Here is a 17,826-nt window from a genome sequence, read left to right on the forward strand (position 1 = left end):
AGTGGATAGACCACACCCGATGGTGCTCAGGGCTTACTCCTGGCTCTGTGCTTAGGGGTCACTTCTGGCAGGTCTCGGGGGGACCCTGTGTGGTACTAGGGATTGAACCCACCTCTGCTGTGCCCAGGGTAAGCACCTTGGCTGCTGTCGTATTTCTCCAGCCCAGTACTCTGAGACTATGTCACCAATGGAATCACAGACATTTTCACATCCTACTAAAGCAGCAGTTTTGAAATACCCTTTACGCCAAATGTTTTCTCAAATGACGGCAATGAACCTTCTTGATATTTGGTAAACAAAAGAACACTCATCATTGACCTAAACTGTCCTTTCAAGTACTTTGGTAATGGTGTCAATGTCATTGTCTCCCTTTAGCCCTGTGTATTTTGTGCGTTTTAAGACATTCTGACAAAGGGATCCAAGGCCACACCAGACACAAAGAGTGCAAGACACAAAAGAGGTTGAATATCCTCCTCCGGGCCTGGGTCTCCTCTGTGTTCAACCAGTAGCTGGGGGTGGGTGGGGGGGGGGAGAGGGAGGGCACGGGGGAATGGGCAGAGGACTCCAGGAAGATTTGTTTGGTTTTGTTTGGGGGTCACACCCAGCAGTGCTCAGAGGGTCACTTCCGGCAGTGCTTAATGCACTGTACAGGGTCAAACCCAGGCCACCCACATACAAGGCAAGGCCTTACCCACTGTTCTCTCTCTCTCTCTGGGTTAGACCCAGAAGTAACAGACAAACCGCACATCTTCCCACAATGCACTGGCCAGGACTCAGTCACGTGAGAGCGTGTAGCTGCAACGGAGTCTGGGAAATGTAGTCTCTTACGTGCACGGCGGGAGGAGGAACCCGCCCAGACCTCCAGGGCTCAGACAGTCATTGACAGGAGTCCTCTGTCCCGTAGGTCCCCCTGCAGGCTTGGGGAAGGGGAGGGGACGGAATGGTTCTCAGGGATACTGAGCCTCTCCCATCTTGCCTCTTTAGGACGAGCCATGCCAGGGCCAAAGCTGAGGCGGCAGAACAGGCGGCCCTGGCTGCCAACCAGGAATCCAGCATTGCCCGAACCCTGGCTCGAGAGCTTGCTCCGGATTTCTACCAGCCAGGTAGACCCTGCAGGGTGGGGCTGGGGTGGGGTGGGCTGCTGGCGGTTCAGGATCTTTTGCTTCTGGGCTTGCTGGAATGCAGGTTTCTGCAGGCTCATGAGATGGAGAATCCGGGCTGGAGGGCAGACACCGATGGGCTGAGGGCACTCAGGCGGAGAGCAGGGGAACAGGGGGCTCCCCGCTGTGGATGACACCCCCCCCCCATCATTTCTCTCCTCTCCTGAATCAGAGCTGACACCGTGTAGACAGAGGGCAAGACCTCTGGGGGACGGAGGGGAAGGGAATCTTCCCGTTCTGACTTGGTCGCCCCTATCTAGCATCTCTTGAGCACTGTCCATGTGGCAGGCACTGTGCTGGGCAGAGGGGGGTGGGGTGGGATTGCTTGTGGTATTCGGGGGCGGGAGGGTTAATACAACTGCAATCAGGAGGCGCTGAGATTCCCAAAGCCGGGGTGAGGCGTGAGTTCACGGAGTCCCAGTTCACTGCGTCCCAGCTGGAAGACCTCAAGCACCTTCTTGCAACACTAGAAACCTCAGTTTTTCCAATCTGCAAAATAGGGGTAAGAGTAATGCCTGCTTCGAGAGGCTGGGTGGAGGGGAGTGGAGCCCACAGCCAGGTCCATAGCAAGTTCTCCACAACGGTGGGCTGTGGTCCCACGAGGAAGATTAAATTCCACTCAGCATGATGTGTGCTGGGGATTAGAACCAGGCACCCTGAACTCTGGGCAGGAGCGGGGAGGGTATAGGAAGGAGTGCTGTTGGGGAAGGCTGGGCCCCCAGAGAGGTCATTTGAATTGCAGCCTGCAGACCGACCATGAGCTCACCGGGTCAGTGGGTCTCAAACATGAGCCCTGAAGACTGCCCAGCGCGCTTGAGTTTCTGACTTGATGGGGCAGGGCTGGAGCCTGGGGATGTGCATTGCTAATAATAAGCAGGAGCTGCAAGAACTGTGTCCATGCTTGGACAACGGGTAGTGCTGGATGGGGTGGCAAGGCCGGAAGTGACCAGGCAAAAATCAGCCGGCAGGTTGGTGGAAATCAGGCTGCGGAGTAAGGAGAGATCCCGGCTCTGGTACCAGAGTGGGGGAGCCCCTGAGGGTGGGAGATGGGGGTTCTTAGCATTGGAGGGCTTTATGGTGAGTCACTGTCACTGTCCTCCTATTGTTCATCGATTTGCTCGAGCGGGCCCAGTAACGTCTCCACTGTGACAATTGTTACTGTGCTTGGCATATCGAATACATCACAGGGAGCTTGCCAGGCTTTGCCATGTGGGCGAGGTACTCTCGGTAGCTTGCTGGACTCTCTGAGAGGGGCGGAGGAATCGAACCCGGGTCGGCTATGTTGGCGGCGTGCAAGGCAAACGCCCTACCCGCTGTGCTATCGGTCGGTTTTCTTGAAATTTCAAGATCACCGAGCAACCTGGATGCTGCTTGCCTGAAAGAGAAACAGGAGGTACCACAAGCTTTCAACGCAGTATACAAATGAAAAAGGCTTTTACAGATGAGACTCTTTCTGGCTTTATAAATTACCAAATGACGGATACACAGCCTGTTCAGCTTGAATTTTCATTAAACTTAATGCCAGATTTTATTAGGTAAACATTTTCTGAAATTTTAGTTCAGGTTATTTATTCATTCATTGGGCTGGAGCGATAGCACAGCGGGTAGGGCATTTGCCTTGCACGTGGCCGACCCGGGTTCGATTCCTCCATCCCTGTCGGAGAGCCCGGCAAGCTACTGAGAGTATCCTGCCCGCACGGCAGAACCTGGCAAGTTCCCTGTGGCGTATTCGATATGCCAAAAACAGTAACAATAGGTCTCACAATAGAGATGTTACTGGTGCCCGCTTCGAGCAGATCGATGAACAACGGGAGAACAGTGCTACAGTGCTGTAATTAGGTTTGCATTTTCTAAACAGAAAGACCCAAGGAAGCCTAAACAGAAGACCTGGGAGTCAGGCAGCTGGGTGCCCAGGAGGTTGCTGTCTCCGGTTCCCGCGCGCCCCCTGCTGGTCCCAGGAGGAGTGACAGGCTTCCTGACTTGCCTTGGGCTGGCAGTGCCAGGCTTCTAAGCTCAGCTTTTGTTGTGGTTGTTGTTTGGGGGCCACACCTAGTGATGATCAGGGGTTACTCCGGGTTCTGCACTCAGGAATTACTCAGTGGCGGTACTCTGGGTGACCCTATAGAATGCGGGCGATCGAACCCAGGCCGTCCGCATACAAGGCGAGCGCCCTGCCTGTAGTACTATTGCTCCGGCTCCTAAGCTCAGCATTTTACATGCACTTTCTTCGTTAAGACTTCCGGTAGTATCTGTGAGTGAGGGATGGCCAGGGCCACTTTCCAGATACGGGAAAGGAAAGAGCACTGTCACTGGTAAAAAGCATTTGCTCGCTAGACCCGCTTGCTTTGTGCTGGTCCCGGTTCTGCACTCAGCTGGGATGGGTCGTGGCCTGGAACCTGACGGAGCCTCCCTCCTATCCTCTGTGAGGTGGAGATGAACAGCATCAGCCTCATGGCTCACTTGAAAATGGTTAGACGAGCTGATGTTTGGAAACTACTGAGGTCCAGTGCTTGGTGTGCGCGCACACACACACACGGAACAGTGATGGGACTGGAGCTGCTTGAATCCAGGCCCCACTGGGTCTGAGCTCTGGGGTGCGGGGGGGCTTCAAAGAATTTACCAAGAGCAAAACAGTTTAAGCAAGAGCAAATCGAATTTACTGAAGAGCAATAGTGCACTGTTTGGACTGACAGTGGAGACCTCTAAGAAACAGCTTTCGTAGGGGTGCTTTTTTGGGGCTTAGGTGCACACTTGGTGATGCTCAGAGGTTACTCCTGGCTCTGCACTCAGGAACCACTGAGGAGATGCTCAGAGGACCATGTGGGATGCTGGGGATTGAACCCAGGTTGGCCACATGCATAGCAAACATGCCCTACCCACTGTGCTATTTCTCCGGCCCCTAGAGGGATGCTTTTAGCTGCATATGTCTGGGCTGCTTTAGGCGGGAATTTTCAGCTTTCCGGAGGTTCATCCTGGGAGGTAGTGAGCAGGAGACATGTAGCCAATCAGAAAGAGGAGGTATATCATAAAAAAAGCCAAACGACATAAGAAAGACGAACACATCATTTGGATCAACTATGAAATGTTCTGGGCCCATCACAGAGATAATAAAATGCACATAAGATCACTTAAACGTATCCCGGTAGGGAGCGGTGGGGCTCATTGTGGGAACTGGGGTGGCATGTGCATAGAATGTTTTGCTGGGCCAAGTTGGGCAGAGGTCTCTAGGCCAGTTTTAGAACAGACGGGCCTTTGCAGTATCCGTGGGGAGCTGATGACCTAAGCAAGGCGTCAGGCCTTTGAGACGGGGTAGTCAGGCGAGGCATCCCCAAAGAACTTGGGAGTGGGGGGCCAACCCGCCGTGCTGGGACTCAGTCCTGGCTGAGCTCAGACCTCACCCCAGAAGGGCTCCGGGGACCCCCTGGCGTGACGGACTTAAGGGCAACTGGCCCACGCCAGGGGGCACGATCGCTCCGGCCTGGCCCCGCAGACCGGGCGGGCGGGGGTCCCAGCCTCGGCCCGTCGCCCCCGCAGGTCCGGAGTACCAGAAGCGGCGGCTGCTGCAGGAGATCCTGGAGAACTCGGAGAGCCTGCTGGAGCCCCCCGAGCGGCCCCGCGAGCGGCCCCGCGAGAGCCCGCGGATGCACGAGCGCGCCGCCGCGGCCCCCGCGTCGCCCCCCGCCACGCCCCCGCGGCCCCCGCGGCCCGGCGCGGCCGAGCGCGACGGCCGGCGCAGCCCGGGCGCCTGGAACGGGCCGCCGGGCGCGGGCGAGCTCATGGCCATCGAGGCGCTGCGCCCGCCGCCGCCGCCCGCCGCCGAGCCCGAGGTGGCGCTGTACCGCGGCTACCACAGCTACGCCGTGCGCACGGCGCCCGCGCCGCCCCCCGACGACGAGCCCGCGCCCCCCGCGCCGCCCGCGCCCGCGCCCGCGCCCGCCGCGCCCCCCGCGCCGCCCGCGCCCGCGCCCGAGCCCGCCGCCCGGATGGAGCCCAAGCCCATCGTGCCCAGGGCCGAGCCCAGGGCCAGGGCCCGCCGGACGGAGGCGCGCGCGCCCGCCAAGGGCGCCAAGAGGAGGGCGCGCAAGGACGCGGCGCTCGGGCCCGACGCGCAGGAGGAGGTGGAGGAGGTGAGCGGGACCGGGCGGACCGGGGAGGGGAGGCGGGGCGGGAGCGGGGAGCGGGGAGGGGCGGGGCCTGGAGGGGAGGGGCGGGCCCGGGGAGCTTAGGGGCGGGGCCGTGGAGGCGGGGCGGGAGCGGGAAGGGGCGGGGCCGGGGAAGCGGGGAGGGGCGGGGCCTGGGAGATGGAGCGGGGCTAGGAGGCGGGGCCGAGAGGGAGGAGGGGCGGGTCTTGGAACGGAGGGGCGGGGCCGGGGAAGCGGGGCGGGGAGCGGGGAGGAGCGGGGCCTGGGAGATGGAGCGGGGCTAGGAGGCGGGGCCGAGAGGGAGGAGGGGCGGGGTCTTGGAACGGAGGGGCGGGGCCGGGGCGGTGGGGAGGAGGTGAAGGGCCCGGGGGCGAGGTTTGAGGGGGTGAAGCAGGCCGGGCCCGAGAGACGGGCGGGAACGGGGAGGGGAGGAGGGAGCGGGGCCTGGGAGGGGAGGGGCGGGCCCTGGGAGCTTAGGGGCGGTGCCGGGGAAAGGGGAGGCGGGGCGGGAGCGGGGAGGGGAGGTGAGGGGCGGGGCTTGGGAGGTGAGGGGCGGGGCCGGGAAGGTAAGGGGCGGGACTGGGGAAGGGGAGGCGGGGCAGAAGCGGGGAGGTTAGGGGCGGGGCCAGGGAAGGTAGGCGGGGCGGGATGGGGAGGAGAGGCGAGCCGGGCTGAGGAGGCAGGCGGAACCCGGGAGGGGAGGAAGGGCGGGGAGCGGGGAGGTGAGGGGCGGGGCCTGGGAAGTGAGGGGCGGGGCCGGGGAGGGGAGGCGGGAGCCGACAGGTGATGGGAGGCGGGGCGGGGAGGCGGAGTCGAGAGGGGAGGAGGGGCGGGGCCTGGGAACGGAGGGGCGGGGCCGGGGAGGTGAAGAGCCCGGGGGCGGGGCCTGAGGAGGTGAGGGGCCCCAGGGGCGGGGTCCAGAGGTGGTGAGGCCTCTTCAGGGGCCTGGAGGAGGTCTGGAGGAGGTGAGGGGGGTGGGGTCCCAATGAGTTGGGCTCCCCCCCAAGGGCGAGGTATGGAAGAGGGGAGGGGCCCCGGGGCGGGGTCCAGAGGAGGCGAGGCCCTGGGGGCGGGGTCAGGACAGCTGTGGGTCAGGGGCCCCCGATGGAGCCTGCACAGGTGCTGGAACCTCGGGCGCGGAAGGGGGTGTCAGGGCACTCGGAGGAGGGGCGATGCCCCACCCGGGCTGGGACATCTGGACAGCTGCCGCCAGGTGTGAGCAGGGAGGGCTTCCAGGAGGCGGAGGAGGTGCTGGGGCGGCCGCACTGGGGCTGGGGGCTTCAGTCAGCCTCTCTGCCCCCGCCAGGTGCCCAACACCGTCCTCATCTGCATGGTGATCCTGCTCAACATCGGCCTGGCCATCCTCTTCGTCCACCTCCTCACCTGACCTTCGCTACCAGGTGCTGCTGCCAGGAGGCCGGGGGTCAGCGGGGGTCTGGGCAGGGGCGGGAGGAGGGGGGAGGGGAAGGCTTCCGGCCTGTGGCTGGTCCAGGCGCATCCCCAGCAGAGGAGAGTGGGTCTGACAGAAGGTGCCCTCTGCCCTCTGACCCCCCTCACATTCTCACGTGCTCCCTGTCACACACACACTCTCACACTCACCACTAATTCTCACACTCACACAGGCTCTCTCACATACGCTCTCCCACACAAACCCTCACAGACTCTCTCATACACTCACACTCTTACACGTACCCTCTCACACTCACGCAAACTCTTACAGTCTCACACAAAACTCTCATAAACTCTCATACACTCTCATACACACCCTCTCACACTTACACTCCATCTCCCACACAAACTCTCACATACTGTCTCACAGAAACTCTCACAAACTCTCATACACACTCACACTCTTACACATGAACTCTTACAGACTCTCTCACACACACATACTCTTACACATACCCTCTCACACACAAACTCTCGCACTTTCTCATACACACTCTTACATGTACCCTCTCACACTCACACAAACTCTTACATGCACTCTGTCTCACACACAAATTCTCGTAAACTCTCATAATACCCTCTCACACTTACACTCCATCTCCCACACAAACTCTCACAGACTCTCTTATACACACACACACTTACACATACCCTCTCACACTCACACACAAACTCTTACACACACTCTGTCTCACACACAAACTCTCACAAACTCTCATACACACTTCCACTGGCACCTTCTCACACTCTCTTACACACACACTGTCATACAACCTCTCACAAATACACACACACACACCAACCCTCACATACATGTCACCTACAAGCTCTCCCATACACTCACAAACAAATTCTTAAACACACTGTGTCACACACAGGCTCACACACAAACTCTTTTTTTTTTTTTTTATTCTTTTTTTTTTTTATTTATTGAATCACTGTGGGAAAGATTACAAAGCTTTCAGGTTTATGTCTCAGTCATGTAAATATCAAACACATTTCCCTTTCCCAATACTTATTTTTTACCATGAAGAACCCCAATAAAACCCCACCCCCCACCCCTCCCCGTCCCTGTGAGGCAGATGAATTCTAGTTAACACTCTATCTGCTTTGATTAGATTCATTGTTTCAATAAAAGATTCACCACTATTATTTAGAGTTTACCCCCCCCCCCAAATCAGACATGCTGAAAAAGCATTGTGAAGTGATTTGCTTTCTACGGCTGGGTTCAAGAATTAAATGTTGGTTTTGGATTTCTGCTCTTTTACCTATTGACCCTGGAAGTATTTCTACTGAAAGTCAGATAGTTAAGAAATTGGTTTCTGTGTTCTGGAGTCCTGGCCGTGCTGGAGAGCCGCTTGCGGGGGGCAACCGGTGGCCTCGGTAGGGCGTGAAGGGCGGAGCGAAACGCCCCCCTTCCCATGAGGTTTTAGTCGCCCCCACACTCCCGGCTCATACCTGCTGTCCACAAGGCTCCCATGTGGCCGCCATCTTTCTTTCCAGAGAGGAGAGGGCGAATGGGGCAACACCCTTTCCCCTCCGGCAGACTTGATGGCCTGGATCAATGCATAGTCCGTTCACTTTTCTGCTCCAAGCTGCTGGGTTCTGCATTAAGTCCTTGTGCTTCTGGGGCCGTGGCCGTCACACACAAACTCTTAACACACTCTCCCCCACACAAGCCCTCGCACATACTCTGTCTCACACACGGACTCTCACACGCTGTTCCACAAACACTGTGCTGTGGGGGGCGAGGGGGGCGCAGGGATGTGCTGGGCACTGTCAGCCCAGAGGCTGACCCCCACCCGGCCCTTTCCTCCCACAGGCCCGAGCTCCTGCAGTGCCTGTCAGGTGGCCAGCCCTGGCCGTGGACCTGGAGCCCTCAGGAGTCCCCCGCGGAGGCACCTGGGCCGCCCCAGGAGAGGGAGATGCTGATGCCAGGAACCCTGCAGGGCGTCCCTGCCTGCCCTCCCCTGCCATCCCCTGTGTGCTTTGGAGGAGGCCGCGAACCTCCTGGCCTTGGTGCCCCCAGCTCTGGACCCGGCCTCCCCAGCAGCCAGGGCAACTCTTCGGTGGTGGCAGTTGGGATGCCTGGACTCTGCTCACCGTCTCTGCCCAGCACACACCCTGCCTCGCTTCTGGACGTCGGGGTGCCAGAGGAAACGGGCCCGTTCCACTCAGCTGCCCGGCATCGGGGCTCCTGTCCTCGCCCCCCCCCCCAGCCCGCTGGCCCCGAGCATGCCCAGTGGTCGGGATGGGGGGCAGAGAAGGGGCCGTTCTGCTTTGGGGTGCTCAAGCCAGTCTTCAGGGACGCGCACGGCTGGCGAGATGAAGCTGCTACTGTCCGGACTGGTGACCCCACGCCCCAGCCAGAGCCAGGCCCCCCTGCAGGCTTCGGAGTGAGCACGGCAGCCTGAGGGGGCCTCGGCGCCCCCCGGAAAGAAGGGACACGTGCCCTCCAGGAGGCCACCAGGCTTGCATGGCAGGAGAAGGTGTTTGCATGAAGCCTGCTGACAGGCGTGTTGTTCCCGCGGCTCTCGGGGGCCCAGGGGTGCTTGGCTCGCGGCCTGCCCCTGGAGGGACAAAAGGACACACTTCTGGGCTGTCCCCACTTTCCCTGGCTCTCAGGAGCGGAGCCTGGCTTTCCCGGGGCAGCGAGGCCTGGGCATCCTCCTCCCGGCGGGGTGGGCTCTGTCCCACCCGCTCAGCCCTGCGCTTCACCCAGGCACTGCCCGGCCCTCACCGGCCTTTCCGCAGGGGGATGCTGGGGCCGGCTCTGCATTTCGGTGGGAGCGTCTCCGAGCCCCTAGCATGGGTGGGGGGCAGTGGGGAGGGTCACTGCTCAGGGCTGCTGGGCCTCGTCCCTGAGGTCCTTGTCCAGGCACTGTGCTGGGGTGGGGGGGTTCAGCCTTCGGCCACCAGCACTCCTGGTCGACTTTGGGGGCCGGTGTTTGGGCCGAGGGCTCGGGGCTGGGTCTGCAACAATAAACGTGCATCCTCTCACGGGCCTGGGTCTGTGTTGTCTGCTTGGGCCCCCACGAAGCAGGACCGAGGCTGGGGTCAGGCTGGTCCAGCTCCCCTTCTGGGTGGGGAGGCTCAAAGACCTGCTAGAGCAGAACTTCCGGAAGCATCTCTGAAGAAGCACGAGTCAGGAGAAGAAGTCTCCCCCCCTTTATTTTGGGAGGCAGGGCACACTTGGCGATGCTCAGGGCTTACTCCTGGCTCTGTGCTCAGGAATTACTCCTGGAAGTGCTCAGGAAGCCATATGGGGTGCCGGGGATTGAACCCAGGTCGGCTGGATGCAAGGCATCCAGCAGGTAGGGCGTTTGCCTTGCATGCAGCCGACCCGGCCAACCCAGGATCGATTTCCTCCACCCCTCTCAGAGAGCCTGGAAAACTACCGAGAGTATCTCACCCGCATGGCAAAGCCTGGCAAGCTCCCCGTGACGTATTCGATATGCCAAACACAGTAACAAGTGGCACAATGGAGATGTTACTGGTGCCCGCTTGAGCAACTCGATGAACAATGGGAGGACAGTGACAGTGACTATTTTATTGTTAGTTGCTCATCAGTTCCTACCTTAGGGATTAAGCTTTACTGTGGGGAAAATGTAGAGTCTGTGCAGAGTGTGCCGCTCCCTGCATCCTAGCATCCCTACCTGAGCTCAGGGCGCCCTCTGGGGCACGTAGGGATGGAGGGATGCTCCATTGCACTGCAGTGCTCATCCAGGACCACTAGGCGGCGCCACCGCTCCACATAAGACCCCGCTCACCAATTTGCTGGCCCAGAGATGCTTGTATTAAAAATTCATCCTCCGCCCTCTGTTGATGCACTACAATAATATCAGCTCCTCTAAATTAAGCACTTACAATGTGCTGGGCCCTGCACTAAGCACTTCACACGCCCTAGTCCTCATCGTTATGATCTGAAAACACAGATTTATGAAGCTTAGAATTTAAAACCGTGGTGGTCTGTCTGCTTTGCTGAGCTCGTCGCCTTGGCCGTAGCCCCAGTGCTTGGAGGCTGCATTTGGCTGCAAGTTCTGGCCGCTGTCTCTAAACACATCGAATTAAAAGGCTGTCTGCTGGGACAGCCTCCCTGAGCCCTGTTGTCCCTTTCTGGTTTGGCAAGTATGTTGGGATTTTTTTTGCTTTTTTGGGGTCACACTCAGCGATGCTCAGGGGTTCCTCCTGCCTCATGCACTCAGGAATTACTCCTGGCGGTGCTCGGAGGACCATATGGGATGCTGGGAATCGAACCTGGGTCGGCCGCGTGCAAGACAAGTGCACTGCCCGCTGTGCTATCGCTCCGGCTCCATCCGTTTGATTTCTTTGACAGGAGGAGTCCTTTGCGGGGTGGACTTCGGAGGGTCTGAAGAGAACTGTGGTGGTTTAGGAAGGCAGCCAAGGTGACCGGTGGTGCTGGCTCTGGAGTCACCCACGAGACACGTGGAGGCAGCCCTGCCCCTCAGCTTGTGTCCCTGACGTGTCGGAAATGTCCTGTGTGACCTGCAGGGCACACTGCCAGGTCGTGTACTTCCGGGGGGGGGGCTGCTGGCCATGGGCCGTGGCCGTGACGTCCCTGGCCTGTGCCATGTACCCGAAGCAGAGGGAGGAAGTGGGTGGGGGGCCCAAGGCAGCCGCAAACCTCCCCCCATCAGACCCTTGCCTTTGGCCTGACTCAGGGCCCCGACGCTGGACAGGACCTGCCTTATGGGGTTTCAACCACTGGGCAGCTCCATCTGCTGGGCACGGGAGGGCCAAGAAGTGGATTCGCAGTTGGTGTAAGCATCACCTGCCATCACCTGCCTCCCTTGATGTTCGTCTCTGGTGGGTTGGAGGGTGCTGTCTGTGCAAGTCAAGCCCAGTGCTGTGGTCTGAGGTCTCAGCCTCCCGGGTGAGGGTGTGTGTGTGGGGGTCTCCCTTCCTTGGTCCAAGTGTAAGAAACTTGGGCAGAAGCCAGATTTGGGGGCCACAGGGAGAGTTCAAGGGCTGAGGTACGCACGTGACATGTGTGCACATTTGGTGTCAGTCCCTGTGCTGTGTATATTTGTGTGTGGACACACGTGTCTGTGCAGGGTGGGGTGTGCCACATGCCTGTGGGCCGGCTGACGTGTGAGTGTGGGGAGGTGCGTGTGTGTACGTGTGGGAGCTTGTGTGTGGAGGGCCCATGTGTCTGGAGTGTGTGTCCCTTTGGGGTGTCACGTGTGTGTGGGGGGGGGTGTGCATGGGCACATGTGAGTGTACACAGGTGTTTTTATGTGGGCACGTGTATGAAGAGTGTGTTAACGGGCACGTGTGTGTTGTGTAGGGGTGTGTGTTCATAGGGATGTGTGTGTGGGGGGGGTCCATGGGTACAAATGGGGGTTGCTCAGCTGTCAGTGCTCCTGTGGATGGGGCACATCACATTTCAGCTCATGCATGAACTTGGGGTGGCCAGAAGAGCCCTTCTGCACGTTGCCCTTCCCTGCCCGCTGTGGGGGGTCCTGAGCAAAATCTTGGGCTGAGCCCTGCCTTCACGGGGGCCGAGGGAGCTTGGCCTCTGCAGGGCTCACGGTGGGTTTGGGGGGACGGTGGGAGGTGGGAGGGTGACCGGGTCCCCGGGCCAGCATCACGCACGGGGCCACTGCCCGCAGGAGTGACCAGGCACTGCCCTCGGTCGGGCCAGGACACGTGTTATCAAGATGTATCTGGCCTCAGCAGACGGTGGGTGCCCGGCCACGCTGGCCCCTGTCTGCGCTCAGACCAACAGCCCTGGGGCTGGGTCGGTGCTCCCAGGGCCGTGGCATGTCTGTGTCTGGGGCGTGTCTCGGAGCATTTAGCATCAGCATCAGCCGCAAGAGAGAGTGAGCAGGCAGCCCAGACTGCTCTGAAACCCCTGGGCACCCCGATGCCCACAGGCCAGGCTTGGCATGGCTCAAGGACTGGCTGCCAGGAAGCTGCAGGAAGGGCCAGCATCAGTGACAGAATCCGACGCTGGGGCTGGAGTGATAGCACAGTGGGGAGGGTGTTTGCCTTGCATGCAGCCAACCCGGGTTCGATTCCCAGCATCCCATTTGGTCCCCTGAGCACCGCCAGGAATGATTCCTGAGCACAGAGCCAGGAGTAACCCCTGTGCATCGCCAGGGTGACCCAAAAAGCGAAAAAAAAAATCTGATGCTGCTGCCCCACTGTGCACGGCCAGCGCCACCAGGCCACTTCCGGAGAAACCGACAGAGCCCGAGAGGGGGACTTTAGCCCCGAGGGCCCGCCTGGGTGGCTGCTCTCAGAGGGGCACCCGGGCAGACGTCCAAGCAATAGAGCCTGGGTTCCTGGGGCCCCGAGTACCATCAGGACTGGGCTGAGCTGGCCCAGAGAGCCCCTCCTCACACCCTTGTGGGTGGTCCCTAATTTTTTTTAAAGAGCAAGAAGGGGAGGCAGGCAGAGTGCGGGAAGGAGCTGATTCCCAGTCTCTGTAGGAGCGCTGGAGTTTAACTGCTGCTCCAGGAAATGGAAATTAACGAGGCGTGTGGATATTAACAAGGCCCACGTGCAAGCTGTGGAGATTAATAAGGCCCACGTGGAAAAAACGATCAGGGCCAGCACTGCTGGCGGGAGGCCTGGCTCTGGCTCCCGGGAGCTGAGGGCTTAGCCCCTGTCAGAGGGATGTGGTGGGAGCACCCACGTCCCGGGCCCTGGAGTCAAATGGCAGCACCTCCCCCGGCCCCCACGGCTGTCCCAGTGCATGCTCCCTGAGCAACTCCACCCTGCCTGGGTCTGAGCTCCACAGCCAGTGGTAAGGCCAGCCTTGTCCCGTGGAACGTTCCACGGGATTCCTGAGCTCTGGGTGCAGTCATGAGGGGATGGAGGGGCAAGCGGGAGCCTCCACCCGGGAAGTTGGGAGTTGGGGCTGCCCGTGTGGACCCCAAGGTCGATCCCAGAGTCAAACACGGAGCGGGCCAAGCCCTCACTGATGCCCATGTGACGGAGGTTCCTGCCGGCTGATTCATCCCCTGCTTCTGCCTCTGACTTTTCCCAAGCTGTGTCTGGACCCACTAACTGCGGTTCCATCCCCACCCCCAAACATGGGACAAGTTGAGTGACGAGGGCCACAGAGATGACACCGGCCCTGCGCACAGGAGTTTCTGCCGCATCCTTGGCACTGTAGGGTCCCCAAGCTCAGCAAGGAGCGAGCCCTAAGCACCCAGCTGGGAGAAGGCGCCGGGCCCTACAACATTGATAATTGTTTTGGGGTCTGGGACCATGCTGGCAGTGCCGGGGGTTAGGAAGGAGAGCGGCATCAAACCAGCCCCCTCCAGGCCAGCCGCACGTCCTGTCTTATCTCTCTAGCCGGAATTACTGTGTTTTTAAAAAAAATTTTTTTTAATTGAATCACTGTGAAATGCAGTTACAAAGTTGATCATGACTGGACTTCAGTTATACAATGCTTCCACTGTGTGTTTGGCACCACTAATGTCCTCAGTTTCCCTCCCAGCACCATTTCCAGCCTGTCTCTTATAGCAGGCTCTCTCTCTCTCTCTCCCTCCCTCTCTCCCTCCCTCTCTCTCCCCTCCTCATCCCCCCCCCCCACTGTCCTTTTCCTTTTAGGCACTGTGATTTTCAATACAGGTACCTTTCAAGGTCATCATGCATTTCACGTGACCTCCTTTCAGCACTCAGTCCTTGTCTGAGTGACCATTTCCCCCATCACTGTCGCAGAGGCCCCTGTTAAGGCCTAACTGAGCTGCCCCTCCCGCCTCTGGCCAGCTCCCGGCTGTGGACCATCCTCCCGGCCCTCCTATTGCTTTTTTTTTTTTTTAAGTATAGGTTTCCATCTTGGTGAACAACTTTGCAAATCATGGTGTCTTAATAACAGAATGATTTTTTTTTAATAAAAAAGAAACAAAATTGGTTATGTGAAGTACGCATGTTCTTGTTTCCCTGCTATCTGGAAGCAGCGCCTTCCTGTGCAACCTTTCCTACATCAAGTGGCATCAAGAGAAGAAGCCATCGAAATGGCCTTCATTTGTATGGACAAATGTATGGGGGTTACTGGGCACCCCCAGGTCTCCCCAAGGGACTCACCAAATCACAGCAAACAGTACCTCAGCCCTAGAGCCACGGCACAGAAGGGGACCCGGGTGGGCATCGAGACACGCAGGGCCCTGACAGCCGCTCCTGGGGAAGAGCTGGGGCACCTCTTCAGAGCCAGGGGTCCCATTCTCCACAGAAGGGGGTCCTCACTCTTCCAAGACAGGTGGTCCCCCACTCTTCACAGACGGGGTTCCCACTCTCCACAGCCAGGGGTCCCACTCTCCACAAAAGGGGGTCCCCACTCTTCACAACGGGGGTCCCACTCTCCACAGCTGGGGACCCCCACTCTCCACAGCCAGGGTCCCACTCTCCACGACTGGGGGTCCCACTCTCCACAACGGGGGTCCCACTCTCCACAGCCAGGGATCCCATTCTCCACAGAAGGGGGTCCCCACGCTTCACAACGGAGGTCCCACTCTCCACAGCTGGGGGTCCCACTCTCCACAGCCAGGGTTCCACTCTCCATGGCTGGGGGTCCCACTCGCCACAACGGGGGTCTCCACAGCCGGGGGTCTTGCTCTTCACACCTGGGGGTCCCAATATTCACAACGCGGGGGGGGAGGGTCTATACCCTCCACAGCCGGGGAAGTTCTCACGCTACCCAACTAGGGTGGGGGTCCCACTCTCCACAGCCGGGGGTCCCAGTCTCTACAACCTGGAGGTTCCCACTCTTCACAGCTGGTGTTCCCATTATCCACAACAGGAGGTCTGCACTCTACAGACGGGGTCCCCACTCTCCACAGCTGGGAGGTCCCACTCTCCACAGCCTGGGGCCGTGGGGGACGGGGTTCCACTCTCCACAATCTTAGGAAGCTTCCAGAAGGCCTAGCTGACCCAGTGCAAGGAGGTTCGGACTCTGTCAACTTTTCAGGAGTTTTATTATAAAGACATCGGAGAGAAGCACTGGGCACTGAGACAGATCTTGGCCGGGGCCGGAAACAGCTGCAGAAGACAAGAAGCCCCCAACCCCATCCCCATCCCCCCCCGCGTGGCAGCCCCCCTCCGCTGGCCCCCTTCCTGGAGCCGAGTCCCCAGGGGCCACTGGAAAGCGACGGACACAGGCCGGGGAGGCCAGGGGGTGTCTCCCGTCAGGTCACACTGCAAAACCCAAACCAAACAGGCGCTAAGAGCCATAGAAAACGCTTTTCACCGTTCAGGAAACTACGTTTCTTCCCCCCCACGAAATAATACAGAAGTCTTCAGCACAGTCTAAACACGGACTCAACTACACACACGGGCGGGCGGTGCCTCCTCACGCTGGCCCCGGGCGTGGCTGTGCCCGGGTGGGCTCTGGGCTGGGGTGGGGGGTGTTGAGCGGGTGGGCAGCCCCAGAGCCGGGGCTGAGGCCGGGCGTCTGGGCTGAGGGGTCGGACGGGGTGGTCGCGGGGCCTGGAGCAAGCGGGCGGGTGGCAGGTTCCTGCGGGTTCTCAGGGCAGCCGCTGGGCACCTCCGCAGGGCTCGGGACTGTGGGGCAGGAGCGTCCGTCCCGGGCACGGGCTGGCCCTCGCTCTGGTCTCCGGCAGCCTCCCGCCTCCTGCCTGGGCCTCGCTGCCCCCGGGGGTCCCGGATCCCTTCCTGCGAGCCTCAGGGCCGAGAGCTGCTGCCTTAGGTGAGGTAGAGCGATTTCTCCCTGGGGAGCAGGCTGTGGAGAGAGGGACCGGGATCCACGTCACTCACACCCTGCCCACCAGGCGGGACCCAAGCCTCCTCCTGGCACCCCGCTGACCCCCACAACTGTGCATCCTCCTTCCTGGAGGCCCCGGGCCAGTGGCTCACCCCTGCACGTGTCAAACAGAACCTGAGCACGGTGGCACTTTTTTGTTTTTGTTTTTGTTTTCGGGTGCTGGGGATCGGCTGGAGTGATAGTACAGTGGTAGGGCGTTTGCCTTGCACGCAGCCGGCCCTGCCGAGCTGGGTTCAATTCCTCTACCCTTCTCAGAGAGCCCGGCAAGCTACCAAGAGTATCTCACCTGCACGGCAAAGCCTGGCAAGCTACCTGTGGCGTATTCGATATGCCAAACACAGTAACAAGTCTCACAATGGAGACGTTACTGGGCCCACTCGAGCAAATTGATGTACAACGGGAGGACAGTACAGTGCAGTGCTTTTTGGGTCACACCCAGTGATGCTCAGGGGTTCCTCCTGGCTCTGTCTGCACTCAGGAATTACTCCTGGTGGTGCTCGGGAGACCCTATGGGATGCCGAGGATCGAACCCAGGTCGGCGGCATGCAAGGCAAACGTCCTACCCACTGTGCTATCGCTCCAGCACCTCGGTGAGCACATTTTATACCGGAAATATTTTAGGGGGTAGTGGGAGTGGTCGGGGGCTCCTCCTGGCCTCTGTGCTGTGGAGTGACCCCAGTGATGCTTGGGGCACCCTTGCAGTGCTGGGGCTTCGCCCTGATGCTCGGAGGCCCTGGTCCCAGGCCCGCCCCCACTTCAAGTCTGACCCTGGCCCCTTTCCCCTGGTCTGCCCCGCACCCACCTGCAGGTGCTGACGCCACACTCCCCGCTGGGGTAACTGCTGTCCCAGTCTCCGCTGCTCGTGGGGTTCGCCGGGCCAGGGGAGCGGGACCCCGAGCTGCTGGGGAACTCTGGGAGGTGAGGAAAGTCCTGCAAGCAGGGAGGAGGCGGCCGCTGAGGGACAGCAGGGATCCCCTGTACCCCGGGTGTCTCTGTCTTAGACTGGGTCCCTCTGCCTGTCGGTGGGTGGGATCTACCTGCCTCCCCACTTCTCCCTTCTCTGAGGAACCTCAGCTCTGTCTTAGCCAACTGGGTCTTCAGGGCCTTTCCCTCGCTGAGCCTCAGTGCCTTGCATCTGTACAATGGGCTCACTGGGCTGACTGAGGTCTTGGGTTCATATTCCACCCGCCTCAGCTGTGTGCAACGGGGTCACTAAGGCTTTGGGGTGAGCCAGGACCTCGGGCTGACCTGGCAGAGGGGCAGTGGCCTCGGCCCCGTGACTGAGAGCTCAGGAAAGGCCAGCGAGCGAGGCAGGGGGACC

General features: G+C 60.0%; 2 protein-coding genes across 3 annotated transcripts in view; one reads left to right on the plus strand and one right to left on the minus strand.

Annotated features, from left to right (window-relative positions):
- Positions 1-9,629, plus strand: part of JPH2 (junctophilin 2) — a 68,039-nt gene extending 58,410 nt beyond the window's left edge. Inside the window, exons 3-6 of the mRNA XM_056121756.1 lie at positions 985-1,103; positions 4,695-5,287; positions 6,609-6,702; positions 8,574-9,629. Coding sequence (XP_055977731.1) covers positions 985-1,103; positions 4,695-5,287; positions 6,609-6,689 — 793 coding nt within the window. The 3' untranslated portion in view covers positions 6,690-6,702; positions 8,574-9,629. The remainder of the gene's footprint in view (positions 1-984; positions 1,104-4,694; positions 5,288-6,608; positions 6,703-8,573) is intronic.
- Positions 9,630-16,372: 6,743 nt separating this feature from the next.
- Positions 16,373-17,826, minus strand: part of TOX2 (TOX high mobility group box family member 2) — a 142,673-nt gene continuing 141,219 nt past the window's right edge. For both annotated transcript variants that reach the window (XM_056121738.1, XM_056121737.1), the window contains 2 exons: positions 17,308-17,435; positions 16,373-16,463 (listed from right to left, as the gene is read on the minus strand). In XM_056121738.1, coding sequence (XP_055977713.1) covers positions 16,427-16,463; positions 17,308-17,435 — 165 coding nt within the window. In that variant the 3' untranslated portion in view covers positions 16,373-16,426. The remainder of the gene's footprint in view (positions 16,464-17,307; positions 17,436-17,826) is intronic.

This window comes from Sorex fumeus, unplaced genomic scaffold, assembly GCF_029834395.1.
Source record: "Sorex fumeus unplaced genomic scaffold, SorFum_2.1 ptg000044l, whole genome shotgun sequence".
Classification (NCBI taxonomy): Eukaryota; Metazoa; Chordata; class Mammalia; order Eulipotyphla; family Soricidae; genus Sorex; species Sorex fumeus.